The sequence below is a fragment of the Pleuronectes platessa genome, chromosome 18 (assembly GCF_947347685.1).
Source record: "Pleuronectes platessa chromosome 18, fPlePla1.1, whole genome shotgun sequence".
NCBI classification, from domain to species: domain Eukaryota; kingdom Metazoa; phylum Chordata; class Actinopteri; order Pleuronectiformes; family Pleuronectidae; genus Pleuronectes; species Pleuronectes platessa.
Window position 1 is genome coordinate 6,092,101 of NC_070643.1, and position 23,408 is coordinate 6,115,508.

At 39.6% G+C, this 23,408-nt stretch overlaps 1 protein-coding gene across 2 annotated transcripts in view; it reads left to right on the forward strand.

The window, feature by feature from the left end:
- The window catches only part of ctdp1 (CTD (carboxy-terminal domain, RNA polymerase II, polypeptide A) phosphatase, subunit 1), a 66,084-nt gene that overhangs the window by 21,482 nt on the left and 21,194 nt on the right, over positions 1 to 23,408 (forward strand). For both annotated transcript variants that reach the window (XR_008342303.1, XM_053446997.1), the window contains exon 12: positions 12,466 to 12,770. Coding sequence is in view for 1 of the 2 variants with exons in the window: in XM_053446997.1 (XP_053302972.1) it covers positions 12,466 to 12,770 (305 nt within the window). In the remaining variant the exon portion in view is untranslated. The remainder of the gene's footprint in view (positions 1 to 12,465; positions 12,771 to 23,408) is intronic.

Sequence of the window (23,408 nt, forward strand, 5' to 3'; positions counted from 1 at the left end):
GAAATAAATCCCCATGCGTTGTGCTTGGTTTTCTTGTGTTTGGCAATTTAGCTAGTGTTTCGGATTAAGTTGAGTTGTGGCAAAAAATGACTGTTTGAACAGATAGACCATCTTGTGTTTTGCTTTGATCAGTCATGGCCACCGGTGTATCAATCATCGTCGGCAGATACAGAAATAATTAAATAAAAAGTTCTAAATCAGTTTGGCCTGGACCTACACGATGTAGAGAATTATTGAAAAAGGAGCAGAAGCGTGACAAAAGGCTTACAATTAAAGAATCAAAGAAAGAAAGACGAACCGACGTTTATATGCCTATAGGCTATATTCAGTGTTGGGAAGGATACTTTCAAAACGTATTTCGTTACAGAATACAGAATACATGCCTAAAAATGTAATCTGTAACGTATTCCATTACATTAACTAATCTGAGTAACGTATTCTGAATACTTGGAATACTTCCGGTTTGTATTGCATTTTTTAGGTGTAGGATTGCGGCGTTGTTATTGTCAGTGGAGCAGCAGCAGTTTAAACTCTCTCTCCGCCGATGCGGCGGGCCAGCTGGATGTCCGGCTCCCATCCACTCCCAGCTCTGTGCGGGTCCCACCGGAGGCTGAGGGGTCGCGCTGCGCCAAGGCTGCCTCGCGCCGTGCAGCGATTGTTTCGGCGTCGAGTCTATTTTTGTTTGCGCTTGACGCGAGCGTATTGCGCCAGTAAACACACTGAAAAATGATTTTAAACGATATTGATGACATATTTTATATGATATAAATGATAAAGTATGCATCCCATAGTTTGTATTCCCCTTCTGTTGTCCTGGAGTTTTAATTTTACCAATTTTACCAATCACATTATTAAATGCCCCCCTCTGCCCATCCACTACAAGCAGTCATAAAGATAAAAAGAGAGGGGGGGGGGCTCCCCATTGGCTTGAGTGGAGAGTACGTAATTTACCCTCGACACCCGACATTGAACGGAGCAAACAGCGGAGAAGTTCTTGACCAACCAGTTCCAACCAATTCTGTTGGAACTCCCTCTTCCTCCTCCTCTTCTGGCTCATTTAAAGCCACACATGCAGGAAAACCCTTTTCCTCTCCTCCTGGGCCAAAAAAACCTCCCCAGAAACGGGCATCAGGTGTCCTGAAGTTAGATGACTTTGGATTCACCACTAAAAGGCCAAAGAAGTAGACCTTTTCATTTTCTCTTCTTGGGTCTCAGTGTTTTAACTTATTTAGTACTGTTATCTTTTAAGTTATCTTTTTGTGTTACACCGTTTTGTTCAAACATTGTTCTCTTTAATATAATTGTTCTTGAAAGCATTGTGGAAATAAATGCTTGCTCTGACAACTTGTGCAGACGTTTTGTCATTTATAGCCCATTCACACGAATGGTGAAGTCTTGCAAAAAAATATTGGTTTTATGCCCTAGCTTTAAACTAGTAAGTGATAATGGACCACGTGAAGTTCAAATATCGAGGCAGTAAGCAGCCACGACCTATTTTTTTTTTTTCAGTCAGATGATTTTTTTTTGCTTTAATCCCTGAAAGTGCCTTGAGATAGTGTATGTTGACGCTATACAAATAGAATGGAACTGAATAGGTGGTGAAAGTGTATAATGTTGAAAATCCCCTCAACTCTGTGAATCTTGTTGAGTTCTTCATTTTGTTTTTCCGAAATCAATAAGATGCTTTTGTTTGATAGTTTAAAAATAAAATACTCTTGATGTTTTCAGTTGTGGAATGTGTTTATGTTAAGATGGCATAGAACATAATGTAAGTGGATGAGTCGATGCATCAGTTAAGAAGACACTGAGAAAGCTCTTTGAAGTTGTAATTGCTTGGTTTGGAAATCTGATGTTTTCTCTCCCAACGGTGAACAAAGACATTTAATCATTTAGGTAAAACATGACGCTCATGTATTTATGACATGAGTTTGAGTAGAGTAGCCGAGCTGGCACGATAGGCACCAGTGTGCAGGGGAGTGAATGATACATTTGTCCTGTTTGTAGATGAGGCAAAATTAAGAAAGGACATTTGTTGAGTGTTTCTAAAAATACAAAATATTAACATGAAAAAGCATGACCCAACAAACCACAAGCCCCTGAGCTGTCAACAGCCATAACAGAGTAATGAATAACATCTTGTTCTTTACACCAAAGTTTTTTCCTGGTTCTGTGTACCCTTAAACCATTTGGTCAGACGTAGGTAATATATCTTGCAAGGATATAGGACTTTAGTTTAACTTTATGATCTGGATGTCAGTGGGATTGGTCATGCTTTAAATGACAAATTGGCTCCAGTTACTGTGGTGCTAAACAGCCTGCGATGTTAACTCAGTATAATTTTGAAATTAAGTAACTCTCTAGATGCAGGCAACAGCTCCATCTAACTGCTGTGCATGCGTTTCTGGGAACGGACGTTTTACTCCATTTTTCCCCGCTACACCAATGTGCTTGAAGATGGTGCAGGGCTGCATCACAAATCCTATGAGAATTAGTGGCCTAAAATACCGCCTGAGCCAAGAGCTATTTAACATTTCCCTTAATATTTTACATCTATATCTCGGAGCTCTAAATGCAATGTATGATAGAGTCTCCTTGAGGATTAGGTTGAGGCATGATCTATTGATTGACATTTTTTTAGTTTGTCTAATAAATAAAGGTTTCTGTTGCTGCACATGTCAAGGCTTCTGTTCTTGAATGGTGTATTTGCAGGTTCATAATGATGAATGGGCAGGTTTATTAGTTATAATTCAGAGGTAGATAAAGGCAGACCTCTCAATGCTAGCTACCTGTAGATACCTACCTAATGAGGCTGCATGGTTTGGTGCTGCCTTCTTTTGGCTTCCTTTAGGTCCTTGAAATAAAGATTATATTATTGTTCTGCAATGAAAAGCTGGTTATTCAAATTAGCAGATGTATATGTTAATTGTATTTTTATATAACCCTTCCAGCTACTTATGTATTTGTGATAAAAAAAATTCTTCTTGATAAATTATCTGCGTTTGTTCCTATCAGACATCATGATAACTGCAGCAGGAAGCACACTTGAAACAGTTTTTTATTATTAATATTGAAGTGGTACATTATGTCAGTGGTAGGGTCATCTCAGCTGGGATGATTGCACTGAAACGTGTTTTGTCTGTTTCCTTTCTTGGATAATGGGGGATTTGCAATGCAGAGAATGTGCCACTTGGAAAACATATTTTTCTTGATTATTTTAATAAAATGTTAGCAATGTGTTATGATCTTAATAAATTGCTGGCTTGACCTTGCTTACCACGTTATTCATTGAAATGTGCTGGGACTTTTTGATAGAGAAGCGCAGGATAAAGATGGATCTCAATTTGATTTGTCAAAGCCAGTAATATGTGTATTTTAAGCAGACATTAAAGAGGTCTTCTAACTGTAAGGGCTGGCCTCTTATGAAGATGGCCATGAAGAAGCTTAGAATTGATTTCACTAATGAAGAAATTAATTATCTGTGAAGTCCTTCAGGGACATGATCTATTTACCCAATGTACTTTCTCTCAGTACAGGTGCCAGAACTATAAGAACAGGCAGTCTTGTTTATCTCACCTTGGCTGGGCCTTTTTCTTTTTTTGTAGCTTTAAAGCACTGTGCTTTATGTTTTTATTAGTCACTGCTGTTGTGCAATAAAACACTTTTATTGTTGCATGGCCTTATTATATATTATAATCTTACTCAAAGGCCAATTTCTTAATAATACAGCCCAATTGCTGATTAATACCAATTTGATGAATGAAGTGTTCAGTGCTCACACACTGTTATTGTTCCCTAAAAATCCAACAGCATTTGCTGTGTAAATGGGACCTTTTGATGGCTCAAGCATTACGCTGAGTGAAGTTCACTGTTGAGCAGGGATGATTTGATCCCATCAGGTTGTTCTTTTGGAAATGAAGCCCTGCCCAGTGGTTCAGGCAGGGCTCATTTTTTCAGTTTTGAAAACTAAAAAGTACTTTCAAGAATGTGATACATTAACAATGAAAACACATTCAGAGGGCAAGATGGTGCAACTGGAATTACTAGATAGATTATACCCAGTACTTTACCTTTAGTTTACAGGCTAATGAGCACCTTGTCTCCATGCATGCAACAATTTCCACAGTCGAGAGGAGAAAAACATATTTTTTGATTATGAATAACTTATAAGCAAAAATATGCAAATCTAACTTAAGGCCAAAACTTTATGCAACAATAGCTGTGTAGCAGAGACTTCTTACACATACATATAATATAAAATCTAACCACAGATTTTGCTAAGTTACAGTAAAAATTTATATTATTATACAAGTAAGCTTTGTGATTCATAGCAAGAAGGCTCTGGGTAGATGTATATCAGAGGCTAAGCCATAGGGGTCTATTTGAAATAGACCATGATGCATAAATATCTGAGTTTGGACTCTTAACACCACTATGGCACATTTACTTCAGCAAGGTTAGTTTGCTTGTCTGGGTATTTACTCCTTGCAAGCACTGCTGCATCCTTGTCCAACATCTTTTTAAAGGTAAAGAAATGGACTCAAAGGATCCTGTGTAGATTTCAAATGTCATCCTCCTCGGACTGCCTTTGCTAAAGGGTAGTCTTTGACGTTGTTAAACACTCTAGATCTTCAGGGCAAATAGAAAGAGCCAATCTTAATTGGCTGAAGCAAGGTACACATACGAGTCAGGTAAGACAGCCTCACATTTAAATGTCACCAATGGTTACATGATGGTATGTGTCAGGTTACCTGGAACAACATGTGCAGAGTTGCCCTGCTAAGAATCACAACATGTACCTACTGGGTGACCTTTATTTAAAATGGCTGCTCCCTTGGCTGTGTGATTAGTAGAGCTGGTTGGAAACTCTTTCTTCTGCTGCTTTCTCTACCACCATAATGCACCATATTTACAATCGGGAAAACCTGCCCTATGTGTAGGACCTCTTGGCAAAACAACAGCCAGTAGCTGCAGACTGTTGTTCCTGAATGGGACTATCAGTGCTAGAAAACCCTTTCGCATTGCAGTAAGTCACTTAATGAATTGTTAACATAGAAAGTCCTGCTTAATGAAGCTTGAAAGAACACAAGATTTACAGCTAAAACTGTCTTCCCACTTGAACCAGAATGTCACCCTCAGTAACTCTTACAGTGTCTTTCACATGACCTGTTATGATAACGTTTGTCCTTTACCTAAAAGATTACATTGCCTTGTGAGTGTATTGCGTTATGGGCAATAGGTTATTTAATGGCGGATTTCTCTTTATATTTGACTTGAACACACGAGTAAAAAAGGTGTCTCTAGGTACAAGCCCCTGTGGTACTATATAGAAACTGTATAGATATAAATATATAAAGTGTTCCCCAGTTGCTCTGCAGCAGATAATGCTAGTTAAGTCATTGTAATTTTAAATTCAGCATCAAGTCAGGACTGCACCTTTACTGTAATCCCTTTAAACACTATATGTAAACTCTTAAGCAGAAAACAGTCCATGAACCCTTTCACTTACATAATAAGGCATAAAAACACACACTACACTGCAGAGTTTAAAGTGTGTATTGGCTGGATTTGAATCTGTCAGTGAGTAACAATTTAGCTGCTTTTACCAATTTAGGAAAGTGGATTTATCAACACCGTTCAACTTGTCAAATGAAATCCTGATGAGTCCAGACCTCATGAGTCAGGTGAGGATTTCAACACGGGGCAGTGTTAGGGCGACATGTGTGTCGCCATAGGGGTCCTCAGAGACATGACTCATTAAGCCTAGGATCATAGGAGATCAGTCACAGTGATGATCGGTCTCCCTCCGCCTGCAGATATTGATATCTTACAGCCTTTGAGAGATGTTATTCTCAGAAGGTACTGAGGTGAACACGCTTCTGCATGACTTTTCAAAAATGCAGAGGCTTGTCAGGATTTTTGTCTTGGCGCTATAGAATTGCATACTGAAGTTATTTGTTGGTTAAACGCATAATAGTAACCTGGAAGTTGTTTCTATTGGCGCAGACAACAGCTGTCCCAGGACAGTGCTTTAGCCGAGTCCCCTGCCGATGGACCCTGTGTTGTACTTTGCTGTGGGTCATATGTACCACAGAGTAGACGAATCCAATATGTAGTATATGAAAGCCTTTATTGCTCTGTGGCAACAGACTTACAGACCAGTAATTACAGCTGTAGTGTGAAGAATCGCAAACGTCCCCACAGAGACCCCACACACATTAAGTTAAGGATCATCCAAAGGATTTGACTCAGCTGAAGGTGAGGTTTCTGTTGATTTAAAAGCTTCATTCCATATTTCTCTTTGCAAGAAAGCCCCAAGTTTGGTTGAACTCTTGTGACCAGGCCATCTGAAACAAGCTGCTCCGGCCTGGTAGCAATTCTGCTTGTCAATGTGACATTTAAGAAAGTTTTTAACCGAGAAGCCGAAAAGAAGATTGTGAAGTCTGGGGTATGTAGAAAGGCCAGGCCAATAATGTAGGACTGGGCCCTTGCTGATAAAGAAGTATTTTTGTACAGTATAGAAAATGGCATCACATTCACGAGTTCACTCTTTCTGACTTTAAAGATGAGCCGATTTTCTCTTTCTGACATGCTTGTAGATTTGAGGAGGTGGAAACGGTGAAGTATATTGCTTTTTCTTTTTTTAAGTTAAACATTAAAACATTATTAGCTAATGCTTTCAAACATTACATAAAACTTACTCAACTTGTTCCAAAACTCAACAAAGCAAAACTAAAAGTGAAATCGTCAGCCTGTTGGCCTCAGCTTAGTGTGTGTGTGTGTTGCTGTCCGTGGTGCTGAAATTCTGCACTTGTTAAGACTGAGGTTGCAAAGCAGCAGGATACAAGTTATCAGACCAATGCTACAGGGTTAGGCGCAGTCAATAATGCCGGCACAAGCACATTACCGCTCCAAGACAAGCCACTCCGTCACCAAGCATCTGTCCCTAAACCTGGAGCGCTATGAATTAGGGATGGGCATTCGTTTAAATTGTCCTAATCGATCATCGGGAGAATTAAAGATCGATTTTCGATTAATCATTAATATTTTTATATTAAAATGCACTATTGATAGGCTGTATTAAAATGCAGTGAAAATAGAAAAAACACAGCGTGTTTCCTCATTGAGATCCTTATTACAAGATGAACAACTCTTGTGGCAGTTAAACGGGATCCGTTCACTGGTTATACTTGACAAATGCACTGCTGTACTCTTAAGCCCCGATGAGAGAGCAGCTAGCCGACGGAGAGAGCAGCAGCTAGCTGCTAAGAGCTAGCTGGATTTGACGGTCCTCGACCTCTCAGTCCGGATATTGTCACGTCCTCAATCCCGGAACCCCTCACCCAGACCCGGGTCTGTCCGAGTTCCCTTCCCCGTGGACTGAGGATTCGTTTGCGGACATGAAGCCGAGCTGCTAACATCCTCACTGTGCTGTGTTCTGGGCAACTCGGATATTCCAACCTCCTGTCACATAACGAAATCCAGTTTTTTCGTCGATGAAAAGATATTGTCATCGACGAAATTCTTAATGATCAATAATCGATCTTCGATTAATTATGCCCATCCCTACTATGAATATTCCCTCTGCTGCGGTTGCTATTCTCACGTGGTCCCTTTGCAGCCTGACAAAAACATCTCAAGTCATCTGACTGTGGGGAGATGTCCCCTTTTGGACCTCGCTCTAACAGTTAATTTTTATAGAAGAAATTTGGTCTGGCTCCCCTCCCCCCCCCGAACCAAAGTGATACAGCAAAGTGTATCATTGATATAAAACTTTCTGCAACCTGAATTCTCCAGGGCTGATTCTCTGAAGTGTTTTTGTGTTTGAAGCTGTTCTTGTTTTTCAGCCCAGCTTTACTTAACCACCCTCGACTAACCTCAGCTGCAGTGTAGCACGTCTCCCTGAGATGATGGTTAAAAAAGAAACCAGTATCATCCTTTTTTGCAGAGCCTCTCAAGAGCACTTGTTCTCAAAGGATTTCTGTGTTTTCTGCTTGTGAGTGCTTCAGCTTCCATTCATGTAGGCGTCGGTAGAAATTTAGTGAAGATGTATATACTCGTTGCCATTGTTACTGTCAGATTGGGACTTGGCCCTTGCTAATGAAGAGGTGAATGTTTTTATAAGCAGAGCGGTGTTTGAGGCTTTTGTGCTTCTGATCGACCAGTCTCATCAGTCCTGTCATCTTCCATAACATATCTTTTGTGGCCTGAATTTTACCAGTCAGCACAATCTCTCTTCTTATACATTTGCATTCAATTCCTTTTCTTACTGGGGCCTCAGGTGAGCTTTTTCCCACAAATGCAAAAACCTCTATCTTCCTCCCTGCCCACATGAAACGACCTATGCGCTGTCTGTTTCCATTCAGCAATCACCTGTCTTCCCTACAACCCCCTCTGGCTACCTTTTGGTGGATGAAGTCATTCATTTTCGCAGAGAATAAACTTCGTGATCCCCCTTCAGTGGGGATGTACTCTGTAAAATTGTCCCTGCAAACTCCACAGTCTGGTGAATACACAAGCTCCTTGTAGAATAACCCAGCGCAAATGGAAATTGTCCAGGACAATGAGCGCTGATTGTCTGTCTGCATGGAAATGTGTCAGGCTCTTGCTATGGGCACGTCCTCATCTTTTCTCTGAAGTTTTCTTCCAGACACTATTGTGTCTCTTCAGAGACGTGTTAATTTAATGAGACATTGATATTTTTCTTTTCAAAATCGGACTTCAGAAACTTTATCCACTGCTTGCCAGAGTAAACTTCTATCATGGTTTACTTCAAGCTGCAGTGTAACCTTGATGCAGTTAATAGATTTTTTGTTTGATTTCAAGCTTGGGGCAAATTTGCCATTCTAATAGTTTTCATTTAACCTGCAAGACTTTTTGAAACCTTTGAAATGTGTATTACAGCCGAGCAAAGCTGTCCTCATTATAGGTATGCATATTAAAAACACGGGTCATCTCATAAAGCTATGAACTGCTTAAATGATAGTGTGGGAAGTGTGCTGCTGCTGTTTGTTTTTCTTGTTCACACTGGACCAGGTCAACCTGAAGTCAGCAGATGGTGTCTATGGTACTAAAAATTAACCTTTGTTGAAACTTTAAAAACTCAATTTTCACTATGTAGACATTGTGCAAAAGGGAAATTGGGCACACCGAGGTTCCTAATAACGAAATCAAAATGACATTTAATTTACAATCTACAATTTGAACTATTACGTAGCGGCTTCCAGTACAATGTGGCCTCATGTACTGGCAATAAATCAGGATCCAATTAAAAAATGTAATTTGACTGTAAGGCTCCAACCTGTCAGGTTGTAACAAACAATCAGTCCTAAGTCAGATGTTAAAACAGAAACTGTTAGGCCACTAATTTGCTTTAAGTTGGCCTCAGCTCAGCCGACGCTCTCTGCTCAGGGTAAGCGCAACCGGCTGATCCCGCAGTAACAGCTTGTCCTAATTGCTGCCTTTCATTTAAAATGAATGACTCTTGGCGTCTCTTGCTGCACATGAATCTTTCAGAGTGAGTTACACCTCAGGCCAGATGTGAGTCTGAAACTAAAATATCTATGTCTAGACTTAAAGAAGTGAAATCTTAATGGCTTAGCTACGTTTGATAGTGAGTCCCAGTCTTTTGTGAAAAAAACAGAGCACAAAAAACTTCCTCTGTTTGATGTTTGCTTGTAAATCTATCCTCAAAGGATAATTCACCGCAGTCGACCACAAATGTCTACACAATAGTGTTGCAACTGAAGCGTTTGGTCAAAAATAAATTCCATGTCCTGAAATCCCATGATTATTAAACTGTCCTCGCAGTGATAAGACTAGTAGCCTGACTCTGAACTAACTTGGAGATGGTGCCATGCTGTACTTTGAAAAGTTCCATGTTGTGGTCTTGCTTGGCCTTTGATTGCAGTCAGGAAAAGGATGCTTTAGAAAAGTTTGCCTCACTGTTTGTGGGGATTGTTAATGTTTCCTTCTCTGGTAAGCCTGTGATACCCTCTCTGGCATAGTGAACTGTATAAGGCTTTTTGAAGTGTAGTGAAGCAGACATGGCTTCACTGTCCTGGAAGTGCGTTTTCTTTTCTTTTCTTTTCTTAATTTCTTTTTCTTTCTTTTTTTTCTAAACTTTGATTTATTGAACTTGAATATAATTTATTTTTGTGCAAGGAAACACAAACTGTAATGATACTGCTGCTACTACTGGGCAGTTTTCAAATTCACAAAAGATAATAAAAGTGTTTTTGTTGTTAGTGTAAACAGTTTCTGTTTACACTACCCTCTGGTGTAACATACCCAATTGTTGATAGACATCTGAGAGCAGGCATAGCAGACCTTAATGATAAAATGCTAACTGAAGCGTAGCGCTGTTTGAGGCCCATTTTCCACAATTTTACTTTACCCACACAGATGTTACTTAAATCAAATGACTGAAACCCAACGATACCAGCATTGCCTGTTGAACATTAATTAAAAACTGTCTGTAAGGTGTTGTATTTTTTGTCGTTACAAAATTGATCGAGCAGATAAACGTGCTAAAACAAGCACCACATATCAAGACAATTATGATTATCCTTGAATTTTTGGGAACTTCAATCCTGGTTCATCCAATGGTCAACAGTCCCTCATTAAAACACATTTAAATTCCACCAAATCGCACACAATCATAAATGTCTGTCCCCTTAACATATCTGATTCTTTTTTCATAGATTCATGAATTATGGTCTGACAATCCACTGAAATGTTGAAAAGTTTCCCAATTTTAAAGAAAAAAAAAAAAAAACTGTATCTGCCCACGCATCTGGATCTGCACCAACATTCACCAGGTTCTTTCCTGACCCATAATGCATCCTTCCAACCCGTGTTGTGGTAACCCATTAGGCACTTTTTACATAATTCTGCTAATAAACAGACAAACAAACTAAGATGAAAATAGATCCTCCTTGATGGAAGTACTTTAAGCACCTGGACATGTTGTGTTGGGTAATATGGGCTTTCAGTATCTCTGTAGTTTTTCTGTGCTGTGAAGCACAATTTGAGTACCCTGATGTCCAGTTCTTTTTATTTCAACACCACACTTTGATCCTTTTAACAGCTGCTGAAAGGACAAGACCCAATGCCTTGCCACTGTTAACACTTATGGGAGACAGCCATAAGGAAAAATGTCTTTAGGAAAGTGGAAAAAAAGTAATTTGTGTCTAGATGAAATGTTAAATTGTGTGTTACTAACTAACATAGAGGGAAACAAACTGTTTGCTGTCTTATCGGTATCCAACAATATCATTTGTCACTGCCACATGGGGTCATTCTCATTTAAAATTGATCCAGAAAAGGGAAATTGATTATGCACATCAACATTGACCCAAAATGCTCAGACTTTCTCTTCTTTTAATTTTGTTATATCTAAATCAGCCTCGCTGCACACACTCATACCTGCTTCCTTTACTGTGACTCTGTGTCTGTGGCTCCAAATAACTATCAACAAGGCTTTAATGAGCCTGGCTTGATGCCAGTAATGATCCTGGCACTAGCCCCAAGAGAATGTCCCTCTGCATTAATCTCAGTTTTCCCCCAGCTACGTGCCACTAATGAGTTGGTGGACGAAGGGCTGCATATTGGCTGTGGTGATATTCTCCTCAGATGGTTGTCAATTGGCTAACCTGTTGTAAATGGTCATTAACCTTGGGGCGGTATGAATGATGAGCTTTTGAAGGAATACAAGATTGATGAGCTAGTGGAGCTAACAATTTTGCTTTTAATAGCCAGCCAGGAGATCCCACTGGACAGATTAACTTTGTCGGGTTTGTGTTGTTGTAGGTGGACAAAAATAAATCATCCCCTGTCATCATAATGTTTAACCAATAGAGTTTCACGCCCAATGAATACCAGTGAAAACATTTTTTTTAACCCGTTATATTGTCTGAATCATTCTGTTCATGACCTCAGTGGTTAGGGTTAGCGTTTTAGAAGCCTTGACCAGAGAGAATCGACTTTAGAGTTTTTATTGTCATATGTACTATAAAACAGGCGTTGCACCAAACAATGAAGTCCTTACTTTGCAGGACCTTCAATGACGCACTGCCCAATCCCCTCAGCAAGTTTACAATACAGCATATGACCCATTTATTTATAGAGGGAAAACCACTCCCTAGTTGTAATTAAATGCATTTTTCTCATTATTTCTATTTAATGATTTCCTACAAGTGAAAGCTGTGTTGGGAAATTTGCAAAAAGTTCACTTGAGTATATTGGCTGGGCCTTCTTGTGTTTAACAATGGATAAACAATGGTGTTCAGACGAGGCAGAGAAAGTAATTAATCTTATAAAAACTTGAGAATGGTTCATATGCAAAAAGCAAGGACTGGAATGAGTAGATTCTTACTTATGGAATATGTTCTGTTACTTCTCTGTGATCTGACCCTGACAAAAAAAAGCATTGCTCACAAAAAGCTCTTTTCTAAATACAACAAACAGGTGGACGACATGTTAGATGAGGAGAGCGACAACGAGAGTGATGGCCGAGGTAAGGAGAAGCCAGGTAACGAGGAGGTGGAGGATGAAGAAGAAGAAGAAGAAGAAGAAGAGGAGGAGCAGCAGCAGCAGCAACAACAACAGCAACAACAACAGCAACAGCAACAGCAGCAGCATCCTCCACATCCAGGAGCTGGACAGATCGCAGGAGACGGCCATGATGCTCAGACGCTGACCCTGGAAGACAGGCTTCAAACGCCGTTCAGTGAGGCCGGTGTGCTGGGTGGTGTGCCGGGTGGTGTGCCAAGGTGAGACACAGGTCATCATGATATCATCTACATGTTTATCTCCTATTTATCTTTTGATATTACCCCTCTACTTCCTCTTTTTGTGTCATGACTTCTTCTGCTTCAGCAGCCACCCTTGAGTAATGGTTCATAGATATCATATACACCTTTTGACACAAAGACAGTTTGTCATTGTCTTTACGGTTGCACTCTTTCACTTTTGATCCTCTACTTAGGGCATAAACACCTTCGGTTGAGAAGGATGCTCATGTCAAAATGCAGACGGCGTGCATTCAACTGGGATTCTTATTTTAAGTTATTTTTTAAATCTACTGCATATTTTCTGGTCCTGATTCTCCACTGTGTTCATTATAACACACCGTTCTATCAGCATCTTTATGCTTGAGCTAGAGGGTCTTGTCCGTTGCCTTGCAAACAAATTATAAACAGAAATCAAGCAGCTGAAGAACTCATAAGTCTCTTAATGGTCAAGGACAAACCTGAGCCAGGATTCAGTCTGTACTGACGCATTATTTTGTATTATTTCCCTGCATGAAATACATATCAATTATAAACAAATAAAAAAACAAATTGACCATAAAGATGGTTTTGATTGTATTGCATATGTTATTCAAAATCATCTCAATGTCAAAAACACTGACAAGAATATCCATAATCCAAAAATCATTAAAAGTTTGACATTATGCTACATTTACTTGACCAAATAACCAGACATACCTTAATGCTTAATACATATGTAATATTTAAATAATATGTAATGAGTTACAACAATTTTCAGTGGGAACCTTTCTCCTCTCGGTTCACTTAATATCTGTGTGAGCAAGGAGGCAAATAAAACATCTGCCTCCTGTGGTGAGGCAAATCACATTATGCCTTCACGAGGAGTTCCTATTTGTCTGACTGTGACCCGTGATATTCACTTTGCATTTGTGTACATGTGACTGTATTCTATAGTATAAACGTAAGTGAGCAGTAACTTACATATGTCAGCAGAAAAATCACAGATATAACGGAAATAATGACTCTGTACATTCAATAAGATTCGGTGCAAAAGTTTTATTTCAATTTAACTCTACAAAGTTTCAACTAGCCTTGGTTTTCCTGTCTGTTCAGCCCCACCGCGTTGATTGTCAGAGCTTTAAAAATGAGAAATAGAGTGTTTTTCTACACCTGCATTTACTCTCAGGCACCTTTCCTCTGGTTGTGGATCAGCATTCACGGTTGCCCGGGCCTCAGCAGGCAGCCGCAGCAGGGCGATGATTCTTTTTTTTTTCTCCCCTCTTTTCTTTTGGACATGTCGGTCCATCTGTCACCTGCTCAGACAAGTTTGGTTTACAGCTAATGAGACAAGCCAGAAATACACTGTCCACGGCGTTGTTTACTTGCTGTTGAAAACCTGTGGAAGTCAGCGCAGCGGTGCAGAGGAGCCGCACTTACACACGCCTTGACACCTGAGTGGAAGAGGGTAGGGCATTGTGGACTTGTAATGGCAGGTGGGTTTTGGGGTCCTTCCACAGAAAGATGCCTCTGTCACTCTCAGGCTTATATTTTTTAATCACAGTGGTTCCCTTGCAACTTTTCATGGTTGCAAAGAATGTTGTAATCACATCGGATGTGCTGTATTTTGTGTTGTTGCTTGGTGGTTTGAGCAGCACACTGCCGGTGGTGGAAGGTTTGGCTGGAATGGTGGTGATGCTATTGATGTTGTATACAGAGGTCATTTAATCTAGCTGGGAAGCGCAGTTCTTAGTGTGTGTGGGTGCTGTTAAAGAGAAGGTTAGTTCTGTTACACAGGAACACACTGTTGAGCCTTCTCATTTTCATGGGCTGAGATGGGCATAATTAATCGACGATCGATTAATTGATCATTAAGAATTTCGTCGATGAAATAATTTTTTCATTGAGAAATTCGCTAATTACACATTTGACCACGGGGGGCAGTGTTTGAAAAAAACGCCACAGTCCTACTCAGTTACCTGCGACTGGCTGCGAGTTACCGTGTAGTTCCATTTCCAAAGTAAACATGAAGAGGTCACGGCGAAGTGTTGCATGGGACCATTTTGAGTTAAAAAATGAATTGGTTCACTGCCAATACTGCGAAGCTATCCCAGAGGCTGGGGGAGACGAGGAGCCTGCGTTGTCTGACACGGAAGAGGGGAGCGCAAACACCGGAGCCGCGGCCAGGCTAGCCAAGTTAGCACGGAGCTACCTGGGTATCACGGCGACGTCAGTCCCATCAGAGCGGGTTTTTCTGCGGCTGGACTGACGGTCACCAGGCTGCGTTCGCGTCTGACCCCAGAGCATGTTAACATGCTCATCTGTCTCAACACAAATCCGTAGGCTGGTGCTGAAGTTGTATGCGAGTTACTGGTTATTTTTATGAAGCTTTCTCGACTCGGTAACTTGTTTGATAGTTTTGAGTTACATTTGGCAAAACCTGTCAGACCTAAGTATTATATATTTGTAGTTGTTGTTTAACATTATGTTTTTTTATATTATTATTATTTTATTTTGGAGGGAAAAAAACCGAGGGTCAGTTGTGTTTAGTAGCACCGGCTTCTAGCTGTCGGCTCCGCTGCTTAAGATTACGGCAGCTCATATTTTGTTCATCTTGTAATAAAGATCTCAATGAGGAAACACGCTTTTTTTTCACTACATTTTAATGTAGTTTATAAATAGTGAATTTTTGAACTTGTAAATATTAATGATTAATCGAAAATTCGTCATTAACTCTCCCGACGATCGACGAAGACAATTTAATCGAACGCCCATCCCTACTTTCAATAATATCAAAAAGTACTGAAGCAGATCTAAAATCATATTTTCATGAGGCCACATTAAAGCAACAACATAGAGCAAAATCAACTGACCTTCAATCTGTAGCTGCTACGCCATCCGCCCAGAAGCAAACCGGCATCATGCAGCCTGTTGATTAAGAAAAGTGCCACCATCATACATTTTCTCATCATTTTAACAGACTGCTCTGTCCATACTTATTTTGTTTACATCTACTACCCATAAAAATAAATTCATTAAGTTCTATTGGTATTAAACGGTCCTGAGCATCATTTTTTATACCAGAATCGTAATCTAAAATGTTGGTATCGTTACAACCCTAGGCCTAACACAACTGAACACCAGCTATGCCCTGTAGACTCTTCCTGCACTCACAAATTCATTCATTCGTCATTTTCTTTACGGTGACAGGACAAGGAATATAACTCAGGAAATGCATCTCTTACCAGTTGTACATCAAGTGCTGTGGAGCCACATATACAGTGATGAAGGCTGGAGACCTGACATTCACATAAAGGTGTCATTGATGTCATCTGGAAAGCTTAAGCAGATGAAATGTAGACGTAAGGCCGGGTCAAGCTGCTGAGTATCTGCTCCTACACAGAGAGGAGGATAGAAGGGGAGCTTAAGGTACATTAGGTCAGGTCTACAAAACTATGTCGCTTCTCATTAAACAGTTATGACAGCACATCCTGATACTCACTGCAGAGCCAAATGATGATTGGTCAAACAGCATTTTGAATTCATGGGAACACTCAACCAATTTTTGTCACGATTTATTGTATATTAATTGACAACACTTTCTCTAGGGCAACTGTATAATGCTATCACAACAACCTATGAATTGAATATTACAAAGCAGGTCGATTTGGCCACCGACCACTACTTCTCTCAATAACCTCCATGATCCGGGCACCTGGGTGTCGCCCACATTGTCAGAGTGAATTCCAGTATAAATCCATCACACTTGATGTTAAATGTTATCGTTAGTTTGTTAGATTGTCACCATTTCCTATATCTGTTGAGGTGCACTGCAGGGTCAAGGGTTTAGGTAGCATTACTCATGGAGAAATAATATCAAAATATCATTAAAATATGCCCAACAAAATCCCAAATTCATAAATACATGCTCATTTTCCAGAGATTTCCAAACACATTTCTCACGACTACATCACACGTTGTCAAAAACAATACCTCATCCAATCATCCTATATGTTAAATATGAGAAGCATATTGGTATTTATACAATCCTGTGTGTCATCCACATCTATATATCTGCCAACTGCATTAGTGTGGTTCTCTTGTCTGGTAGAGAGAAGACCTTGTCTACATTGTTGCCCAGTAAGCCATTAGAGTCTATTTAAAATTGATAGAAGTCATATAGCTTCTTCCTGATTTAGATGTGACTGTGGGACCTTCAGATGCTGGCTTAATACTTTCCTTCTGTCAGACTCCATCCCCGGCTTTAGCACTTTCTGATGTTTGGCACAGAATAGTCATCCATCTGTTGCTAAGATACTGTAGCGATGTGAATGTGTGTTTTGCTCTCGCCATCATTCAGTGTCTGCTCCTGCCTTTCTTTCCTGTTTCTGTCTAAAGTAAAGAGAAAATCTGTTCTGTCGCTCCATTCAACTACAAAGACTGCAGCTAGCGTTAAAAATGCAACCATATCCACTTGATTTACTGCTTCTTTTGAATACATTATGGCAGCTTTCTCCAGACAAAACATGTTATTTTTTTGTTATATTGACTGAGCATGGAAGAATTTACACCCACAGTACCAGGTTAAGTGGAAGCGGTACTGTGTGCTAAGGACCAATCCTGCCACTTTTTGCAAATCGAAATAATAACCTTCAACAAAGATGATTTATTATCTTTCACATTGATAAGGATACGTCATTTATGAATTTGCACTCAAATAATTCCACTTAGCAACAACTTTTTTACTTTTTGTCAATTAAAAATCGCTTATTTTGGTTGATCAGTTTTACTGGCCTGTTTACTTCCTGATTAAATGTGAATTTGTTGACAAAGAACAATCCATGTTCCTGGCTGTCATCGTAGAGTGTATGTAAATATGGATGACAGGATTTCTCCCCGGAAGTGAAGTCAGTGTCTCTATCACCACCTGTTGGCTGGCTGCTGTATATGTCAAAAATCGCACCTTCTCAATGTTAGTGGATGGAACATGGACGAAACATTGCAGGTAGTTCTTATCAAATTGATGTATGTTCAAGTGCTGTTTTTCTGGTTAGATATGTTTGAATGAAATATTTGATGATGTAAAAATTGGGTGAAACATCATGAATGACAGCTGAGAATAACTCAAGACTGGTGGCGCCTGGATACTGCGGCTCATCCCACGTTGCACAGGCTGACTCAAAATGTATATAATATGGCAGCATTTGTATCTGAGATATTTTGGCTTCCTGTCTGGATAATGGGAGGAAGTGGCGACGTGCCATTAAGCATAATATACAGTCTGTGGTTGTCATTAAACCTGCAGAGCTGAGCCAATGAAAGAAAAGCCAGATAGTTAGACCCTCCTCCTCTGTATGATGAAATATGAACATATTACAGAGTCTGTGGGAGCTGCCGATGAGTCACTAGCAAATGAAATCACATGAAGGAAAAGGTCTTTTGAGATTCAGTACTAGCATTAGCAAGCTTGGCTAACTAGCTTCTTATTTTTTTAGGGCATACAAAAGTAGTTTTCCAAATGTTGAATGTTTTGAAAAGAAGACTTATATTTAACCAATAAATAATTGATAACTAATAATACAGTGTGTGAAATTGGAAAAAATCATGCATCAACAGACACTGGATTTTCAGTACAGAACTACTAATCTTTCTGTTTGCTAGGAGCCCCTCTAATCTTCATCTTCTGCCATTTTTCACTTGCGTTTAATTTATTTATCAAAAGTTATTTTTAATCATCTCCATTTTTGTTTCTCCTAGACGCAATTTTCCTTTAAAACTGAAAAGAAAAAAGTTTTTTCTTTAAAACTTTTTCTATATATCCCCAGAGCTGACCCCATGTTTTGGGGTCAGCTCTGGGCTCCTTTGGAGTTAATCCATGGACTTTGATTCAGCACAGTGTCATGACTAATGTATTCCGAGCATAAACCCATTTACAGGTGTCTGTTCTAATTCAAAATGCAGAACAAATGGAAAAGGTTACTGAACTTTTTCAATTAAAATCAGCCTTGAAGTGGCTTAACCCCAACTTCGGATCTGTCTTTGCCTTTAAAGACTAAGAGAAAATCCAGTCAGCTCATTTGTGAATGTGTTAGAGGTGAATGATTAATGTATAATGTGCAGTTGAAATTGGATGAACTTAAATCTCCCAAAAGCCGACAGAAGCTCCTGTCACATCCTGAATGAGGCAGTGCAGTCCCAGTTGTGAGTCAAACTTGTTAGACTGAAGTAAAATTATTTTTGTGCCTTAGGAAAAACTTTTTCATATTACGGCGGCTTCAGAACTAAATGATTTCCCCCCCTAAGTCTCATTTGGTTTTATACATGATATATTGGTCACAGCTAAAATATCAGACTTAACACAAAGAGCTCCTTAAATAAATGATTTAAGTAATAAGAACATAATGAATAGTTAATATTATTCCAATGGTAGGGACTTAAACAGTGATACGTATCAAGGCAATACTGTATGTAAGGCCGACTGCCGGATCTAATTTCCGCCCCCCTCAGACTCGGAGGAAAAACCAGAATCTAGTTTTAGTTAATCATGTTTTGTAATTTTTTTCCTCTGCCGCCTATTTGTTGGTTTGTTGGTTGGCTGGTTCATTAGTTAGCAGGATTACACCAAAACTGCTTAGCCGATTTCCATGAAAACTCATGTAGGGGTAAGTCATGACCTGATTACAAATCATCACATTTTGGTGCTGACCCAGATAAATGGACAGATCCAGGAATTTTTCTTTCACTTGTTTATTTCTCAGAAAATAATTATCTCAAATTTGGTGCAGATCTAAATAAAAATCTGGATCTAATGAATTTAAAGGCATATTCATGAGGTGACTGTTGGGTCTTGGCAGAGGTGGGCGCTCTGAGTTCTAGCTTTTAGTGTCATTTGAAATTTAAACCATGCAGTTACATATCCTAAAAACAGTATGTTGTACATCAGATACCATAAATAATATATATAGAATTTTGTAGCAGGTGTACCGATTTCACAGTATTGTTAGAATAATACCATGATAAAACCAATCAGTAAGTGTTTATTTCACTAGCTTTTGCTCCAGAACCTTTCTCCCATTCGTCTGTGGGTATGAGAAGCAGTTTTATATGATGGGGGATGCACAGTTCAAAACTCTGTTAATAAAGTAATGATTCTCGATGCTGCAGTCTGGATATGACAGACAGAGACTTCCAGTGGAGGATTAGCGAGCGGAACTCTTGGTGCCAAGTGGAATACAGCTCAGGGATTTACACTTGCTCTACCAAAAACTATCACAACCCAATGCAGTGTGCGCTGTGTGAGTCAGGTCGCCCCTCTTGTCTCCTCATTGAAAAAGTCCCTGCTTTAACAAGGACGGAGAGATTTTTTTTTTTTAGATATAATTGGAAACAAGTGGTCTGTAATTACTATTTAAGATATAAAGAAAGTCAAAATGGCATCCAATTAAAGTGCCGGTGAGGTTTGTATCTCTTTGGCAGTGTGCTGTTTGGAGTTAATGGCCATTAACATCAGGTCTGTGATGGCTGTCAGATGCTAAATCGTATCTGGCACATTTATTTTTGTCATCAACTGTCTTCCCATGTCTCACCCTTAACTTTTTCAATAATTATTTTTTAATTGTTACATCTATTCCATGCCAGTCTGATTTATTTTTACAGCAATTAAACCCATTCACTCCTCTAACACATGCGCTGTTATCAGTTCTCCTCACGTTTCATTTCCTGCCTCTGGAGGTGATTTGCACTAACTCAGTTGCTCCGTGTCCCCCTTTTTTTCCACCCTGCAACGTGTATTGTTGGAGTGTATTTATTCTCGAGTGAAATGAAAGTGGAAAACTTGTCAGCTTGAGTGAGCATGTTATTATGGCATTGCCAGGACAGAAGTGATGCAGGAGCCAAATGGGCTGTGAAGACTTCCCATTCAGGTTGTCAGACAACGAAATCTCAAAGTCAAAGCGTGTTTCATCTTCTCTGACCGGCATTGATGCTTGTCATCAACCCCAAGGTGGCGGCGGTAGCCTGATTGGATCGTGGCTATGCTGTAACTGTATCTGTGACTCTGCGGTGCAGTGAAGCGTCTCTGTGGTATGTTTACCATCACCATGCTCTTCGATAGAGCACTGTTCCTCGGAAAGAAAATGGGAATATAATGTGCACCGACAATGGCAGACCACAGCGTGACCAAAGGTGAATGTGGCTTTACTCTCATTTTTATAAGGTGCAGACAGGGTTCGATATAGAGGGGTTTATAAATGAAACTAAAATATATACAGTTGTTGTGTTTTGTTCTAAACCTGCCTGTTTGGAATGGGCTCTTTGCTTGGCCCCGTGTTAATTCTCAGGAGCTCCGGAGTTAGAATGATTCCTCGCCATTAGGGAGTTCTCTGGTTTAACTGAAGATTTGATAGACAATGTTTTTCATAAAATGAAACTAAATTTACTTTGATACTGTTTAAGTGTGTGTCTTATATATGTTTGAATCATTTTCACTGGTGTTTTTTTATAAATACAAATCGCATCAAATTTGACATCGCACTGTGTGAAGCTGATAAGATGAATAGTTCGTGAGATATGTTTTCCACACAATTGATTCTTGATTCTAGTTCATTTTCATACATGTATTTCTTAAGTGAGAAACAGTCTGTACAACATGGAAAGTGGAACACATACAGTATATGTTGTGGATAGACTTGTCTGAGGTGAGTGACGAATGAGTTTACAACAAAGCCTTGTGGTTTATGTGTACACTAGCTCATTGTTTTTATCAGAGATGCATTTTAAATAACAAAGGATTGATTAACTAATTGATGATGGCAGGATTAGAACTTCAGTGTGTGCAATGGCTGGCTGTCATTTTCTATTCAAATTTCAACTTTATTAATTGATTTTAAATCATCCTAAACTGAGTCGATATCCTCTTCATTTAGTGCCCTTGCTGGCTCACTTGAGTGAAACAGGAGGTAATTAATGGCATATAATACGTTTTAATATCGGGGATGTCATATATTATGCCTGACAAAAAGTTATATCTAAATGAAAGTTGATGTGACCGATCTGGGGGCGTCTGCAGGTATGCTCTAGATAAGGATATTTTATGTTTACTGCTCAGAGTCACCTTCCTGTCCCTGGCATTGAGATAAAATCTGATTTAAGACTGATCTCAAGAAGATGATAACAAACCTGACATGACTGCTACAGGCCCAGACTTGTAATCTGCTCTCTCCCATTTGGTATGATATTGAGATGCTAGGGTTGGCAAGTTGTTTATCTTATTTGCCCGAAACCTCTTCAGTAAACAAAAAAAAAGTTGTCTGACAGAATTGTTTGTCACTGAACGACCTTCTTGCCTGCGTGCACTTTGCCCGTGCTCTTACTGCAAATAACGAGTCTTCAGCTGGAGAGACATACACAACCTAAGCAGGGAAGACTGTCAGAAGTTGGGGAGCTAGGCACAGACAAGACGTCGAGCAGTTGTCAGGCAGTGCACGTTCATGTGTTTTGAGGGCGTATCTTTGACGAGAGGGCCGATGGGAGGGGGGCGGGATGTTTATGTTGCATGTTTTTCAAACTGTACCCTGCTCTTGCTTGCTTTTCCAGGAACTCTAGCTTTGATCTGAAGTTTGAAGTTTGAAATTTTTTTTTTTTTTTTTTTTTTTTAAAAGGAACAGGCCTAGTGCATATATTCTGGTGAGTAAAATATACCTGTGTCAAGTAGTTAGCTGAGATTTCCAAACCTTCTACTCTGGTAGAAAATATTTAAGACTGCTCACAGGAGAGGTCAGAGCTCCTCTACGGACCGAAGTCCCTCTGCTAAGTCTGTGCACTCAGTGTCTTTAAAGATTCCTGGGAGAAGCCAGTGATTAAATTGTGCCCTCTCATTAATCAAAGACTAAATGTACGGCAGAGCATGAAGTCATGTCTACTTTTTGAGGGCGCCCACCGTGTCATACGTGTGAAAGAGCTTCTACAGTCTCTTAGAGCCGATTAAACATGAATGAAATGCACCTCAGCAAAAACACTCCTTACGTACTTAGAAGCTCAGGCTCATTCCTTCCCTGGCTCTGCTACTTCCCGCCTCCCTGCCCTCCCTCTTTGCTTATCAGCAAATACAAAGTAAACAGCCGCTACCAGTGCATTTTTTCAAAATAACTTGTATAACAAACAGCTGTATGCTTTATATTGCTATCATTGTTAGATGGCCTCGCTCAAGTTAAACCCTTTGAAATACAAATACATACAGAGAATGAATGCCGTAGAAATCCTTTAATGATCTAGTTTGACAGTCTTAACTGAAAAAGAATACATGAATACATCTAGTAATACAAAACAATTACCTCCTTTAAATAGTTTGTGCAGCCACCGTGTATAAAAATAAGACCTTTTGAGTTTTAAACAGTGTAGTAACATTATAAAAAGGCTAGGTGCAGCAGCAATGTAAACACTGAATTAATCTAGGAATAAGCAAAAAAAATTGCCACCCGTCTAAGTCTTACACGTTACATGTTGCCGGTTTAATTTTGGGCTTACCCAGTCTGAAATATTGCCGAATGGCTGCAATTTTAGACAACACTGGCTAATGCCAGACAAGAAGGGGATCTGATTTCTAGGAAAAGCAATTTGCAGTGTTATCTGAGTGGAACTAAT